Consider the following 16,618-nt stretch of genomic DNA (forward strand, 5'->3'; position numbering starts at 1 on the left):
CACGGGAGGGATGGAGCAAGGCTGTGATGGAGCAACAGCAAGGAGGCTGATAAGGCCACGTGTCTGCACATCACTTTGGCGGGGGGCAGACCCATGCTCCTTGTCAAGCTCTCTTCCAGCCCCTCAGCATGCCTTCTCCAGTGGATCCATGCCAGCCCCAGTGTTGGTTTGTGGCCAGCTGGCCTGCCTCGACCTGCCTGTCGCTGCCAGTCATGAGGCAGTGGTGATAGCCTGGTCACAGGAGGGGAAGAGGTGAAAGACTGTGCCACCAAACTGTTCTCCTCCAGCAGCATGGTGCAATGGTGCAGACAATGCATCAGAGCAGCAGGCAGCACTGAGCTCCTGGGGAAGAGGGAACCAGTCACCATTCCTGGGAAATGAAGAGCAGGCAATATGCAGGACTGCTTGCTGGGAAATGCAACAAGATTGTGTGAAAAAACACTTCTAGGCCAACAGGCAGGGACCAGAAAGGGAGGCCAGCACTAATGGTTATCTCTCCATCATCTTAAAGAGAGCCCTGGTCTGGGCACATCTCCTACCCTTCACCCCCTAGTGCAATAAGGTTTTAACCACTTTCCAGCAATGTATGAGGCTTGGTAACTACTATGGGCATGGGAGGTTGCAGTATAAGCTTCAGGATTACTGGTCCAAGGGACAGCAATTCTCCTGGTGCTCCACAAGCAGAGAAGAAGGTGCTGCAGAAAAGATGCTGAATGTCAGCCTGCAGCCCTGGCCAGTGCTCCAGGCAGGAGGAGGAGGGAATCCCACGAGTGCTCACCTGCTTTGCTGCTGAGAAACAGGGACTTTTCCTCTAGCAGTGCAGATGAGGCTTTGAAACTGCTTAACCTGAGATCTGTTATCCAAAGCCTAATCACTGTGATGCCCAAGGGAACATATAAAGAGAGATACCCTTATTCTAAATTGCAGTAAATACATTCTATTTTTGTTAAGCCCTAATAGGACAGGCAGTGCCTTGGTTCCCTGTGCAAGAGAAGTCTGTCACTTCACAAACCCTGCCTGTGTACTCCCAGCGCTGCCATCTTCCACTCCCTCCCGCTTGCTCACTCCCTCTCTCTCAGATGATGCAAAGTGCCAGCAAGTCCCTCAATGGTGTCATATCTGTCCTTTTTATTCATTGCAGGGTTTATTTTTAGCCTGAAACAACTGCTTCCTAAAAATGGAGTTCCTAATGACACGGGAGCTGGACACAGCTATGTAAGGTATCCAGGGCTTGGCCTGACAGCTTCTCCTGTCTGTCTCTTTGTTGTGAGCCCAGGACAGCAAAGTTTGCTGCTCCCCACCAGCCTTGCAGCATTTGGGCTGATCATTAACAGGGCAACAGAAAAAGAAACTTGGTTTGAACTTCACCTGGAGCCTTTGGTCTCTCCTTCTCCCCAAATTAAGAAGGAGGGGGATGTTTACCTGCCCTCTGCTGCACTCCAAGGTCTCCCCTATGAAGGCGACTTGCTGGATCCTGGCAGGTCTTTACCTGCTTTCCTGCTGCAAGGCAGAAGAGGGACTGAACTTCCCCACTTACGATGGGAAAGACCGAGTGATCGACCTGAATGAGAAGAACTACAAGCAGGCCCTGAAGAAGTATGACATGCTCTGCCTGCTCTTCCATGAGCCGGTGAGCTCTGACAAGGTCTCCCAGAAGCAGTTCCAGATGACAGAGATGGTCCTGGAGGTAAGCACCGCTGCAAGTCTCAGCCGGGGTCAATAGCACAGCATTGTTTGAAGCCAAGGAGAGGACAGTCAAAGGTTCTTGTGCAGGGGGAAGTTGAGCACCCAAAGGTTTGGGCTTGCTTACTTGAGTCTGAGTTAGCACCTGAGTTCTGAAGCCCAGGAAAAGCCTTTTTTGTGCTCTTCTGAGCTGTTTGCTGGGAAATAGTCTTTCTGAATGGTGCATCAGAAACCCAGGCAATAGCGAGTAACCTTGCAAACCTTAGCAACGTGAGCTTAGCTCAGCTGAGCTTTCCCAAATGCCAGCGCAGACCTGTAGCTTAAAGATTTTAGATCCTTTCTCATTCTGTATCCTCCTTGCATTCTGAATTCAGTCCCATTTTTTATCCCTCTAGGAGCAATCAGCCAAGAGGCCTTACAAAACTGTGCTGCAAATGGGTGTTGTAGCTCCCCATCTCAAAAACTCCCTGTTGGTGCAGCATTAAATCCCTTTTTGTTTTTCTGACACTTGGTTGCCTACTTGGAATCAGACTGGAGCTGCTTGTTAATGCAGCCATTCACTTCTGTGCTGGAAAAAGAGCGGTGTTCATTCCTTGGTGAAAGAATGATTAATTAAATCCTCAGTAAAATAAATCACAGTGAAAATTGCAAAGTAGATTCATAGCATTCCTTCTTGTAGTGCAGCTGTAATCTAGGGAATCATACAGCAGCAAGCCTGGATTGTTTGGTGCTTGTTTCCTATCAGGGGCTTACAAATATTCCCTCTTAATTAAAAGACAGATTTGGGAAGAAAGCGAGCATTGCAGAAGAAACACATAAGCTTTCTTTATCTGATCCAGAGTGAAAATGCACTGCACCCTTAGGAGTACAGCAAACGTGAACTACAAAGCGTGTTTGCTGAGGGCTAGGACCTGAAAACATCCAATGCCAAGTTCCAAGTCTACTGACCTCCTTAGCAAGCCTGAAGACAAGAAAGATTCACAACCTTCACCAGATTTTACTCAGCTCTAAGGGAACAGTTACTTGCTCCAGTGAGCGATCAAATAACATTTGGCAAAGAAAAGGAAACTCCAGTTGAAATGTTTATGGTTGGTAGTATAATTGCATTGTTGTTTAATAGCATAGCTATTTCGTGCCCGATAGATGGCAAGATGGCTCACAACTAGATACATATTTATAGAAACCTGACAGAAGCAGGTATCTGCCGTGTACTATCAGTTTTAGTCCCCATGGCACCTGTACTCAAGTAATCAACCATATCAAGGGTGCGATGGCTACGATACAACCTGGTTTAAAGCTTTCATTTTGCAGGGTTTGATTCAGCAGCAAGTACATTAGCTTAGGACTCGGATGATTTGGTTTCCAATTGCCTCTCTATCACAGACTTCTTATGTGACCTTGGCCAAGAGATTGAGGATTAGATCTGCAGCAGACTTTACATAATTGGAGGTGCTCTAGTTCACTAATGCTCAGCTACCAGCTAACTGTGCCACACACACATCAGCTGGCACTTGTGGCTTCAACCTCAACATTTCCCAAGCACTTGCAATGCTGATTCAGTGTATGTCTCAAAGTTCCACAGTCTCCCCCCCATCCCCTGGACTGAGAACTGCAGCAGCAGCAATTCGACAGCCCAAGCACAAGAGCAATCTGCAGGCTGAGCACTCATTTGCCTCTGTCACGCAAGGGAATCGGAGGGGAGAGGGCCTCAGGAGGCAGCAGAGAAGATGTGTGCTATCCTGCATAGGACACAGGCCAGCAAGGTGCTAGTGCTCCCAGTTTCTGTACTAACTCAACCATGGGAGCACTCATGAAAGAAGTGGGCAAGGCAGGTTGTAATCTGGTCCCTCTCAAGACAGCATCCACCTCCCTCACCTCAAACAGCACTGTGTTGTGCCATGGAGTCACTTGCAATCTCCCCTGCCAGAGCCCATGCAGCTGCAGGATTTCATGTTCTTCCAGGACAGGGAGAGGGAAAGAAAAGGCTGCAATGGCTGCGATGGCTGAGGTGCTGAGCCATACACCTGTTAGATGCACAGGAAGTCTTTGTGTATCTCTTTGGGGTAGAGGGTTCAGGACTCTGAGCGCTGAAGGTCCTTTATGCCTGAAATGAGGTATCTAAAAGGCAAACACTCCAGCCCTTGCTATTCCCTGCCTGCCAGCTTGGGAAGCTCCTAGAGTAGGGTTGTGCCTGTGGTAAGATGCTCCTTTCTGAAGCAGCTTTTCTGTTTCCATCTGGCTGTACTGACAATGTACCTGCTTATTCACAATGAAATGTGCTGCTTCCACAGCCTGGAAAACATTATGTTCTTTACCCCCTTCCTCCCCCTTCCATACGATGGCACTGGTCTCCATCATTAGGAAAAATAGAGAGCCCTCATCCAAAAACATAGGCAGGTGTGGAACTAAGCAAATGTCTGAGCTGGGTGGTTAGGGATTGGTATGTCAAACTGCTTGATGAACGTGGGAGGGAATGGGCTTAATAACCCTCAAAAGTCCATCCTTTCTGTTTCTCCCACATGTATCTTATAAGAAATGTATAATTCCAAAGACCAAACACCTAAAGAAATATCTTCAGACACCAAAAAGAACAGAAGAGACCCATCATGGTTTCCTTGAAGTATGTAGCTCATGGTCAGTAACAAGCTCTGCCAGAGGCTTCTCCCATGAGTGAGGAGCATGTGAGGCTCTCTCTTCAGTGTGTCCTTCAGTGTCTAACAGTGGTTGAGCTCACGTGGCAATATTTCCTTCTTTCAGGGAACTTCAGTCTCCTCTCATGAAAGGAAACTGAAGTCTCCTGCTTGAGATCCCTGACTCCAGAAGGTTTGGCTGAAAAAGGCCAACAGCTAGAAAACTTATTAGGAGAGGTAGCTTGGAGACAGACCTGCTGGGAGAGAGAAGAGAGTCACGAGGGTCTCATACCCTTAGGAAACCAAGCTGAAAACCTGATGGCACATCTGTAAAGTTAAGTACATGTTCAAGGACTTTCCCGAACCACATCTATGAGCAGGAGGCTGAGAAGAAAATAGTAGGAAAAAATACCTTCCCAGGACAGAAGCCCTGCATGTAGGACTGACTGACACTGTCAAAAGCTCAGCTATCACAAGAAAAAGGATGCCATCATTGAGCTAATATTACAGTGGGACAGCACATGGAGTCTTTGACTCCCCTTACGCAGGTGTAGTGGGAACTGTCACCATGTTCCCATGCAGCCCAGGGTCCCCTTCCAGTTTAGAAAGGGAATGAAGGTGAAGACCATCATGAAGCAGTCCTGACAGCTCCTGCCACCTACACTGTTGCATGCTACCTGGTGAGGGCAGGGTTCAGGGACAGCCCACAGCCTCTAGCAGCAAAAGCAGCTTCTCTAAAGCATCCTTGGTACATGACAACAGCTCCAAGAACAGCAGTGTCAGCCCATCAGGTTGGGGAGCAAAAGCTGGAGCTGCTGTGTTAGTCTGTTGGGAAAACAGTCAAAGCAGTGCCTGGAGATGCAGCTGCCTACCACTTTCCGGCCAGGGTGGAAAAGGGTCGGGGAAGGATTGCTACATGTCCATAGATACAACACAGGGCGAGACAACCCAGGGCACAGACAGCATGAGCATAGGCTGTTTCACAGGTCAGGGTAAAGGGCTCTCCTCCTTTGGTTGCCATTCTTCTATGACTCCACTCTGCACTGCTGATTACTGAAAAGCACCTGCAGCCTGAGCAGGGAAAAGCCTCTGTACAGGGCAATGCAGAGGTTGAAAGAGGCAGTCCCAGAGCTAACAGTAGCTATTCGTGCTCTGTGGTGATGTTTACAGGAGCCCTGTGTGCCCCATGAGGTGAAGAAGCAGAGGAAACAGCCAGGCACAAGGGTTCACATCAGTTATTTAACAGACAAGTAAGAAAAAAAGCTACTTGTCCTGAAAGGTCTCAGCTTTAATGAAGAAGGGGCAATAGAGGAAAAGACTAAAGCAGTAAAGTCAATAAATACCTGTTCTGCCTTTCTTCTCCTCTGTAGTTCCCCTACTTCATTTTGTCCTGTATCATACTACTTCTTAGACCTTATCTCATCTCTCTTTCAACTCTGAATGTCCTAAAATATTGGCATAATTTTTCCTTCCAGAGGGCCTATCTCTAGGAATCATGTAGCAAGAACCATGAACAGTGGAGTTAGAGGCTTTCCTTTTGTGCTTGAGAAGCTCTCTCCTGCAACTGAGGTTGTCTCACTATCATAACATCTCTTGCTGAAACACTGAGTCCTGCCATTCTTTCCTTGTCATCTGCGTGCATGTATAATATCCTTAAAAACAGAGCGCCTGGATATTTTAGGCCCTTTAATGCAATAGTGCCCCTGGGCTGAAAACTCATGTAGAACTGCCCTAGCACAAGCCAGTCTGATTAGAATGAAGTTTGGATATGGTAGTCCGCTTTCCAAATGGGGTCTAGGATCAGATTCTGGAGCACAAGGGAAATTTCTCCTATGAACCTGGAAATATAAATGCATGAGATGCCCCCCCCCCATGTTCAGCCACAACCAGGAGCTACTTCTGGTGTGAGAGGGAAAGACAGATTTGGAATCCAGTAAAAGATGAGGGTTAAACTGGGTGTAAGGACTACCTCCCAGTTCACTTAAGAGCCAGGATTCATTGTCAAGTGTTGAAACTACTGCATCTTCCAGCTCAGGATGGAAAACCTGGTGCAAGACCAGGTGGTTTTGGGGTAGCTTCAGCCACATGGTCTTGAAATCTCTGGAGAGTAGGTGAAACCCAGGAAAAATGTTTCAAATCTAGGTCTGTGTGGTTTATCTCAGAAATTCCTGAGAACCAGCAGATGAGTCTGGTTTAGCCCATCTCTAGGCAGAGTGTAACCATAAACACAACCATAAATCCAAGCCCTTTCTTTAAGCACCCTTCTCTGTTTCACAGACTTATATTCCAGTCTTTTTCTTTGAAAATGGGCATGTTTACAAGACAGAGCCTCAACACCATTCCCAGGGCTGGGTAGACATGTTGCATACGACATGCCCACTGAGTATCACTGAAACTGTCACGTCTCTGGGTCCCTACAGAGCAAATCCTCAGTGTGAGAGACACACCTGACTGGATAGGTATGTGCAGAAGCCTGCAGTGCAAGTGCCTTGTACCTGTAATAAAAGAGGAGTTTAGTGGCTTCCACTGCAGATAAGTTCATGCAAAAATAAGGAAGGAATGGAAAGGAAAGCTAAAAAGGTGCACTGGTTACTTTGCCCTCTGAGACCATGTAAGTAGGTCTCAGTTCATCAACAGCCAGCAAAGCACTGATTTTCAGCAGTAGCATGCAGGAGGATTTCACTTACTGGCATGTCAGTCACACAAACAAGTTACAGAGAGCTCCTCAATTCACAGATGGGCACACTGACATCAAGAGATGAGTATATGATTTGGTCTTTCTGTATAACAGTGTCAGAAACTATTTCCAAGGCTGCTTTACCTGGTGTTGCCCAGTTTCTTCCTTTGACGTCCCTCCGTCTGTTCCCAGCAGTGAGTTTGGACTGGCTGCATGAGCAGCATCTAGCATAAGACTCCACTTCAATGTCATAATGCTCTTTGAAAGGCACCTTTCTTAGTTGCTAAGGTATGATCAGAGATATATGTACTGGCAGCAGTTCTTAGAGCAGAGACTAGCTGTAATCGCAAGACCTAAAGAAAATCAAGGTGGTTTCATCCAGAGACCCAAATGTCACCTGGAGACATGGCAGACCTCTTTGAGCTTGGTTTCACTTGCTGACACAGTGCAAGGCCAAGTCTGCTTAGGCTTTGTAGTCTTGCTTGGCCCTGATATGAGGAGCTCTTCCCACTGCCCAGCTGCTGCAGACAATCTCTGTAGGTGCCATGCAAGACCTTAAGTAGCATGGAGACTTCTGTGTCACTCCTCCCTTCAGAAATGCATTGAGGAAGCTCATCCTCTTAGTTGGGATCCAGCTATCCTGACACTAGTCAGCTTCCCAAACAAGTGCCAGAGGGGGTTCATGCTGTGCTGGTTCCCGGGATGCGGGGTCTCACTCTTGTATAAGTGAGTGGGGGACCTCAAAAGGCCAAGCTGGAGCTCACATTCGCCTATTCAGTGGACATGTGTGGTGTTTGTAGCTATCATTTCATCTTCTCCACCCCGGACCTTGACATTTCCCAGGAGCCTGGGGCAGCTGCTGCTCTGGGAGGCCATGCTGAGCTCACCCACCATGGCCTTACTCCAGAGCTCAGTCTGCCAGTGCCCTTTATCTAAAACCACACTAAACAAAGCCTGTGAATGCCCTTCCTTCATGACCGAGCTTCATTTGTGGGGAGAATGGAAAGGGGAGAGGATAATTCTCTTTAAACACCCAAGAGGGAGAAGAGCTATTTAAGCGCAAAGCCTAAGGACAAACGGGCTATGAATAAAACAAGTCTGGAAACTAGGAAGTCCCTAATCACCAGAGGAGGAAGACAACAAGGGGAGAACAGTCCAATGAATTTAAAATGGACATTGACCAGTTTATGACAGAGATTGAATGACACGGTCCTGGGTTTGATGACCAGATGCTCTTTTCCAGCTTCTGCCCCTAAATAACAGGCACTCGGGCAAGGAATCCATGGCCTAGGAAAGAATGTCCACGTTTGTGGGTTTTTTTATCCTTTGCCCATTGGGATTTACCTACATATATGAGACAAAACCTTGCCCGAGGAAATAGAACGAACAGCAACAGGGAATGGCCGGGGTGGCCACAGAGCAGGCTGTGCCCTGGGACGGCCAGTGCTCCCTTCTAAGCAGTGCTGATGGTGCTCATTCCTGCGTGTTCTCTGACACAGCTTTGGTGCAGGCCAGCTGCCGTACATGATGTGTCCTCTTTCTGGGAACCCTGTCTGGCCCTGGCAGGAGATGCGCCTCTGACACCTTGGACCCTGTGCAAAAGGGGCTGTGTCTTTTTAAAGCTTCCCTCAGTTCTTATTTCTCTCTGCTCATTCCTTGGGTAAAAGCCCTTTCTTGTCTCAAGGACCTGCTCCATTACCCCAGGGAATTTCCTCACTGATCCTTTGAGGATGTAGGATGGGGGGTCCTGGCTCTCAGCATCCTGGACTCCCCAGGGTTTCAAAGGCACTGGCTCACACCCACTAGGTCAGAAACTCAAGAAATCCTACTTGTTCCTGGGAGCTGGAGGTGTAGGAATTACAAAGATCTGCGGAGGTGAATAGGCTGAATAGCAAGCATTCTTCCCTCCTCCACCATCTACCGAAAGGAACCAGCTTGTGCCCTACATCTATGGCAGTATCCAGCCTTCAGTTTCAAACCAGCCTCTCTGAGACTGGAGAAACAAGAAGACAGAGGTGGCCTCAAATTTGTCAAGGACAGACCTACGGGCTCCCTTTCAGGGCAAGCTTAGCAAGTGGTGGCCCACAGGCACTGTCCCAAACCCCACAGCACATGCACGCATGTATACTGCAGGCTGTCTTCAGTGCGCAAGCTGCCCAGCCAAGCTGGCAAAGCATCTGTGATGCAGCGCCAGCAAGGACTGGCCAGGAGCAGTGGCAGGTGGCCCCAGAACCCATGGGTGCTCAGTGGCACAGGTTAGCTCATGGAAGGGGAGGCTGCGCGTTAGCTTACAGCTTGCTAAAATTAGGGATGCCCGGTGCAGATAAAAATACAGCCCTAACTATGCAAACCCTTTCGGGAGGCAGCCAAAAAGCACATGGTGCATCTGACAGGGCTGAGAGGCTGCGCAGCAATTAAAGCTCCCGGGCGGCGTTCTTGGAGCATTACCTGTGAAAGCCACCTTTAGTGACCACCTTTAGAGTGACCTTTAGGTGTTCCATATTTGGGGACTTGCCTTTTAGTCCTGGGAGGGCAGGTTGAGCAGTAAACAGCCTCTCGGGGCAGCTCAGGTGGTGAAAAAGGGCGGGAAGGTGAAAGCAATGAGCTCTGCTCTGGTCCCTGCTGCCAGCAGGGTGGCTTCTCTAGTGGCTCAGCAGGCTTCTGCCTGCTTTGATCACCATGATGCTTCATGACCCATAATTCGCCAACAATAACCTGAAATATTATTAGTGGGGATGCTAGAGGAGACAGCACAGCATCAGGAAGGAGAGATAACCCCCTCTGCTCTCCAACAAACTGCCCATCAGCTTGAACAACAAAGAAGTCAACCATAGCATGAAGGCATGAATCCTGCATATGGATTCAGATCTTTAGGGGAAATACCTTAGATTTTTGCCATTGCCTCCTGCTGTTTCTGAAAATAAACCCCTAACATTTTCGGATATAAAGTCATCATCATTGCATCAATCAGGTTCTGACCATCAACATAGAGTGCAGCTTTAAAGAAAGCAAGAGAGAAACAACAGAGAAGTGTAGGTTGCCTGAGACATTCCCTTATCATTCCCCTTTGCTCTCCTCTGCATTGCTTGACTTTTGTTCTTCCACTGCTGCAAGTTAGGGAAACAGAACGCTCCAATGCTTAAGAGTATTTTACTCATGGTGGCTCTCACAGATACCTTAATGTTCCCATCTCCCTGCCACCCAGTGATGAGCCTTCCTGTCAGTGGGAGCTACAAGCAGGTTCTTCTAGTGGGAAGTGGGAAGAAAATCCAGGCCAGAAATCCATAGAGTCACCCCACGATGAAAACTGACCCTGATGAGACCCCTACCCCTCCCACCCCCATTTGTGACCTTCTCTGCTGGATTTTGTCTGCCATTTAGCAACAGAACTGACACCAAAGGCAAGATTTGGTGCAATCCACGTTGCCTGAAGCTGGGATAGGAGTGTGGCCAGCTAGCCCTGCTGCTCTGTAACCTAGCATTTCAGAATGATCCTGTGGGACTTGTTAAGTCTCCTGAAAGCTTCCCAGCACCACACCCAGGTTCAGACTGGTACAGGAGGTGTGAAGCTGAGATGTTCTGGCAGGAAATTGTTTCTTTCCATCCCCATTATTCAGATTGCCTCTAGCTGTTGGAACCATCCAAGATGAGGTGGTGTGTGCTTACTCAGTGCTACTCAAGCTTCGCTTTGGGCTGGCACCTCTCACACATCCCAGGGACCAAATTTAAGTACAGATGTTATCTGAGGGAAGAGAGAGAAAGGAAGAATGCTGCTGGGATCTTTGCTCACACTCTCAGCCTACTTTGCTTGCTCAAAGCTCTTGCTATATCCCAGGGACTGCATAACCAGTTAGGTTCTGTTCTTCCAAGGCAGTTTCTCCCCTCCATCTCCCCAGGCAGCTGTTGAAACTAAATGACTTGCTACAGAGGCTTACACGAAAGCAAGGGCTCTGGCTGGCCAAGACTTCAAGTGATATGAATTTAAAGACAGAAGGAGAATGAGGAGGAGGAGGGGATGTGTTCTTACATTACAGCTGCCTCTGTCCCAGGGTCCTGAGCCAAGAGGATTGTCAAGATTAGAAACATTATCTGCGTTCAAATCCCACTAGCATTATGGAATCAGAAAATACTGTAAGGGGATATAAAAATGCTTGATGCTGTAATGAGCAGGGGACAACCAGCCAAGCTGACATGCCTTTGGCATACTTTATATTTCGCTGCCTTATGGGGTTCAAGTTTAGGTGTGGGAATACATCCTCACCTAAGCACTGGTGAGACTCACCTGCTGCAGTGGAAAGCAAAGATGCAAGATCCAACCCCCGCATAACTTGCAATTGAAACAGGCCCCATGGGCACTGACACACTTGCAAAGGTCTCTACTGCCACAGTGGAAAGAGCTCCTCAGAGTCTGATGTTGCATGAAGATTTCCCTGGTGCAAGACCCCAGTGCTCTGTGGAAGGTCACAGGCTGTACCGCTCACCTCACTAATATACATAGCATCAAAGTCCCAGGGAAGGAGGCAGGCTGTGTGCTTAGCTCCATCCCCACAGCGTACACACTGTGTATACAGGAGAGTGCTGTACATGCTCTCTCCTAGATACACACACACAGCTGCACACCTTCGCTCAGGGTAAGCCTCTTCAGAGGAACATCTCCAAGCACTCGTACCCACAATACACACACCTCCAAGAGACACCAACAGGCACACCTCCAGCATCACTGTGACCTTTCCTGAGCCCCAATGAAGTGCACACACCCAGAGTCTCACACAAAGAGGCTTTCATCCCATCAGACACACTCTCTTGACATGTTTACTCTTTCCCAGCAAGCTCCCATGCTCGCAGCTCCCGGCTGCACCAACTCCCCTCCCAAGAGCTGCATGCTGACACACATCACTCCTGATCAATGCCTCCTCTCCTGCAAACATCCACACCCAGCCTCTTGTCTGTAGCAGGTGCTTCAGTTTTCTGCACGTTTCTGAGCTGCTTCAAACAGCCCTGAGAAACCCCAAACACCTCCTGTGTGAAGGAGTCAAGAACTGTCGGGCTTAAACTGCCCTGATGCTGTCTGGCACAAGGCTAACATAGCTATAAGGAAGTAGGTAGATCAAGTGTGGGCTGGGCTGGATATGAATTAACAGTCTTCTTCCCTTCTACTTTCTTGTGTGTTACCTCTGGTCACAGTGCACCTGGAGGCTCAAGTGTTGACTCTGAGGAACTTCTTGCTGGTTTACACAACTGGCAACATGCAAAGACATGCTGACAGTGCCCCCAAAAGATGACGATCCTACAGGCTTCATCGTTTTGTCCAGTAAAGGCAGATCCCCATAACGGGGAACAGAAAACAGCTTTTCCTGCTTGCAGGTGTCTAGGATGCTCACAAGAAGTGTTCATCTCTTCCTGTATCATAGGATACCAGGTGCTCATCAGGTTGATGGCTGTGGCCTGAGCTAGGAGATGGGATGCTAGGCCAGTCAGGGCAGTGCTTAGATGCCTTATCAATGGATGCACAAATATGGAGCAGTTCAGGCTGTATCCGTCGTAAACACAAAGCCTGAATGTGCAGCCTCACCTTTATTTCAAAACACTGGCCAAGAGCAATGAAAAAGCAGCCAGACCACCTACTGCCTGCATAACATGAGCATGGTGCTACACACATGGTGGTATGTTTCCCTCAGGACTGGCCAGGCAGCCACACAGGGATCAAGGTCGCAGTGATGTGGTGCTTGGCGGAGAGTATGTCCTCCTGGAGGGCTTTGGGACACACCTGGAGACACATATTTGGTGGAAGGGAGAAGACAACCACATTCTCCACCACTCCTCTTCACCCAAGCAAAGTCCCTGAGCCCTGATCCTCAGGATTTCAGGGATGCCAAAATGACACTGACATCATGCCAGCTCCACAAAACCCCAGTGTGCAGGCAATGGGGCTGCCCCATCACTTTTGCTCCCTGGTGCCTTTAATCACTGCTTGCTCTCACAGTGCCCAGGCACAGGAGGAAGCTATTTATAGCAGGGGAGCCAAAGGGCCATGTGGCCACGGGGGCAGTGCTGCTGGGTGACATTCAAACTGGCTTTGAGGCTGGGGGAGGATGCCAAAAAGGGTCCTAGGAGAGGGTGTTCCTCATAAATCAGCCTGCCATCTCCCTGGCCACGGCTTCTCTTATGCCCCCCTTCAGCCTCCCACCACTAAGCACAGGCAGCTGTGCCCTAATAGGGACATTCCTGTCCAGAAGGCCCCCAACCCCTCATCCCTATTGTCCCCCTCACATCCAGCAGGGTTAGGAGGGAGGACAGCAAGAAGACCATCAGCATCAGAGGTATTCATGAAGGAGGGAGGAAGGGGGAGAAGAAGGGGGATCTTACAGCTGCTTGGTAGTCTCAGAGCATCATTACAGCCTTGTTGGGTCTCTGGCGTGCTTGCAGTGGGTCTAAGCCGGTCATCTGGCGAGTAAGGGTCTCATTTCCCAAGGTCACTTCCTCTTTATGGAGTCCATCTGGAATTTACAGGGTCTCAGCCGTGGCCACTCCCACCATGGGGCATTTGCAGAGTGTCTCTCCTTTCCTCACATATCTATTTTCACAAAACAGGCAGGAACTTGATATGTTCAAGAGGCCCCTTCAGCAAAAAATGGTGGGAACAAGAGGCAGCCATTTCTCAGAGCTGCAAGAAGGCAAATGCAAGCAATGGATAGGATTACTCATTTCTTTGGGAAAAAGAGGGGACCAGGAACTGGGGGGTGACTGAAGCCTGGACAGGAGACACAACTTAAAGCATTTCATAAAAGAAAGGACTACTTTTGCGAAGCCAAGAGCCCCTCTGCTCTATTTTGCTGAGTGCCTGCTTTGGCCACCCCATCACACATATGAAGCAAAAATGATGCTGCTGTGCCCTGTGTCCCATTCAGTTTGAAGCCACTACTGCCTGGCACCAAGCACTTCCAGAGTTAAAATGTCCATGGTGCCCATATGTCACATTCCACTTCAGGAGGCCACAAAGGCACAACGGAAGATACAGCTTTCGCTTTGTGTCAGTGGCACAAGTCTTTCCCCCAGCCATGTCCACTGCTTTGGTTTCCCTGTTTTGGTCGGGAGCCCTCTCCTGATGCCAGTGTCAAACAGCAGTTACCAGCATGTGGTATGGCCAGCAAACTCAGTGCTGCAACACAGTGGGAAGAAAACCAACCCTTTTGACCTCTGGGCAGTGTTATCTCAGCAGGGAGGCAGCTTGTGATGCATCCCACTCATTAATGCTATCTGAAAGCAAATATGGGTCACTTGTGCCTGTTGTACCATGCTAGCAGTGCGCAATGCCCTTTAGCTACCCTGTGGTGTTAATGCTGCTAAGGTGGGGCTTTCTGGTTCCTCCCACAGCTGGCGGCTCAGGTCCTGGAGCCCAAGAGCATTGGCTTTGGCATGGTTGACTCCAAGAAGGATGCCAAACTTGCTAAGAAGTTAGGTGAGTCCTATGTCTGGTATCTCTGGAATAGCTTGGAGAGAGATGTGTGAGTGATGCCCAGCAGCCAGCCTGATAAAGGACAGCCAAATCCTTGTCACCAGGATGGGGAATGTGATGGTAGTAATTACACACTGGCCAGTCCAACATGAGCAGGATCAAATGGGGAGAGGATGGGAGGGATGAGACGAGACCTTTCCAGCAAAAGCCTTCTGGCTGAGAGTGCCAAAACCAAATCAAACCAAACAAAGTGAAAAGGAAAGCCAGTTCATGCCATACTGGTGACAAGGTCACCACTTGCTGAGCAGATACTTTAAATAGGTGCCATGGAGTAACTCCATGCTCTTCCTACAGAGAAACAGGTCTGACACAGCAGTGCAGAGCCAAAACCCGTGGGGAAATCAGATAGGCCCCCAAATGTCACCACCCCATGGCAAAGTAATGTTCTTTCCTAAATTAAAGGCTCTGTATGCAGGTGGAAACTCAACTAAAGGGGAGAGCTTCTCCCTCTCTAAGAAGAAACAAACTAGCACCTACCTTGGCCCATGATACCCTGCCATCACGCACTGCAGGGGCTCAATGCTGTTAATTTTGGAGCCTCCATCGAGATGCTGTGGTGTCCAGCCCTCAGTCCAGTTACATACTATTCAAATCTGCCAGCCTGCCATCTGTGGCATCTCTGTCATAGGTTTCTAACCCTTTTGCCAAGGCTAGCTAAGCCTCGGAGAGTTTGAAACTCGCTTCGGCTTTCAGGTCACTGTTCATGTTCACATAGCCTTCTCTGGGCAGAGAGCACAACCCGCATCACAATCTATTTTCCATTGAGTGAGAAGTTGTTAAGATTTAGGATGTCAGAGCCCAGTACTATTTACTGCAAGGCAGATAGCCAAACAAAACCAAGGTCCTGGTACAGAACTTTTCCACCTGAGGCCAAACTGTGACCTGAACAACAAGTTCCACATTTGGGAAGAAGCCATGGCGAGTTCTGGCTGAGGTTTGTCCCTTGTGCCATGAAGCATCAGTCAGGAGACTGCTCAAATTGGTTCTAACTGGACCAACACTGCGAATCGGCAATTGCATGTTCCCAGGAGATGCTGCTGGAATAGCAAGCAAGATGCCCTGTAATAGAAATGCTTCTAGGGATGAGTTAACCACATTATGTTTCCTGTCTCTTTCTTTCAGGCTTGGTTGAAGAGGGAAGTCTCTATGTCTTTAAGGAAGAACGGTTGATTGAATTTGATGGGGAACTGGCCACAGATGTCTTGGTGGAATTCCTCTTGGATGTAAGCACAGATCAGATAGATAAAGCCTCTCTGAGAAGCCCTTGCAAATACTTACTTTGCTAAAAACCATGGCTTTATCTTTATTTGAAATTCCATCCCTGTTTGTTTGGTAGAGATGACACTTGCCAGCTTCTCAAATACTTGTCTGACCACGAGTTCCCAGGAAAGCTGGGAACTTTATGTGCTACCTACCGCTTATATCTTAAAGATGCTCTGCTCTGTTTTCTGTTTATGGTGTATTTGACTAGAATCAAGCAACAATCCCACGTTGACTGGTAGTCACTCACCTCAACAAGCTGGCCTGCAAACCCTTTGCCATTTGCAAAATCTCACACTTCTTTCTTTTTAAAGTTGATAAAAAACATACCCAGGAAGCCGCATTCTCAGAGGATCTAAAAAGAGTTCAATTCATTGAAATTGTATATACGGCAAACTATTTGCCGCTTTCTAGACACAATAATGCAAGCAGAGCAGTGTAGTACTGCCTCTTCAGTGAACTTCCCGAATTGCACTGCCATGAGTTAGAGAAGATCAAGACCCTAGCACTTATTTATAGAATCACAGAATAGCTAGGGTTGGGAAGGACCTTAAGATCACCCAGTTCCAACCCCTCTGCAATGGGCAGGGACACCACACATTAAACCATGTCACCCAAGACTCCATTCAGCCTGGCCTTGAACACTGCCAGGGATGGAGTGCTCTCGGGTCGTTTTGTGCATGGACACAATCATGTATTCACCTTTATGCCTAAGTGCAAAAGAGATGCTGACACCCTCATCAGCATGCTGTAATTCTATTAAAATTTTATTCCTAGGAAAGACAACAGCCCAAAAACACATTCTTTGATTTACAGTGAAAACATTTTTCAGTGGCTTGGCTTTCCTTTGAG

At 48.4% G+C, this 16,618-nt stretch overlaps 1 protein-coding gene across 1 annotated transcript in view; it reads left to right on the top strand.

Moving 5' to 3' along the window:
- Positions 1 to 1,453: 1,453 nt before the first annotated feature.
- The window catches only part of CASQ2 (calsequestrin 2), a gene marked incomplete at both ends in the record, with an annotated part of 29,332 nt that continues 14,167 nt past the window's right edge, over positions 1,454 to 16,618 (top strand). Inside the window, 3 exons of the mRNA XM_080613215.1 lie at positions 1,454 to 1,687; positions 14,365 to 14,449; positions 15,629 to 15,729. Of these exons, the coding sequence (XP_080469341.1) occupies positions 1,454 to 1,687; positions 14,365 to 14,449; positions 15,629 to 15,729 (420 nt within the window). The remainder of the gene's footprint in view (positions 1,688 to 14,364; positions 14,450 to 15,628; positions 15,730 to 16,618) is intronic.

Source organism: Psittacula echo (assembly GCF_963264785.1).
Source record: "Psittacula echo genome assembly, chromosome: 3".
NCBI lineage: Eukaryota > Metazoa > Chordata > Aves > Psittaciformes > Psittacidae > Psittacula > Psittacula echo.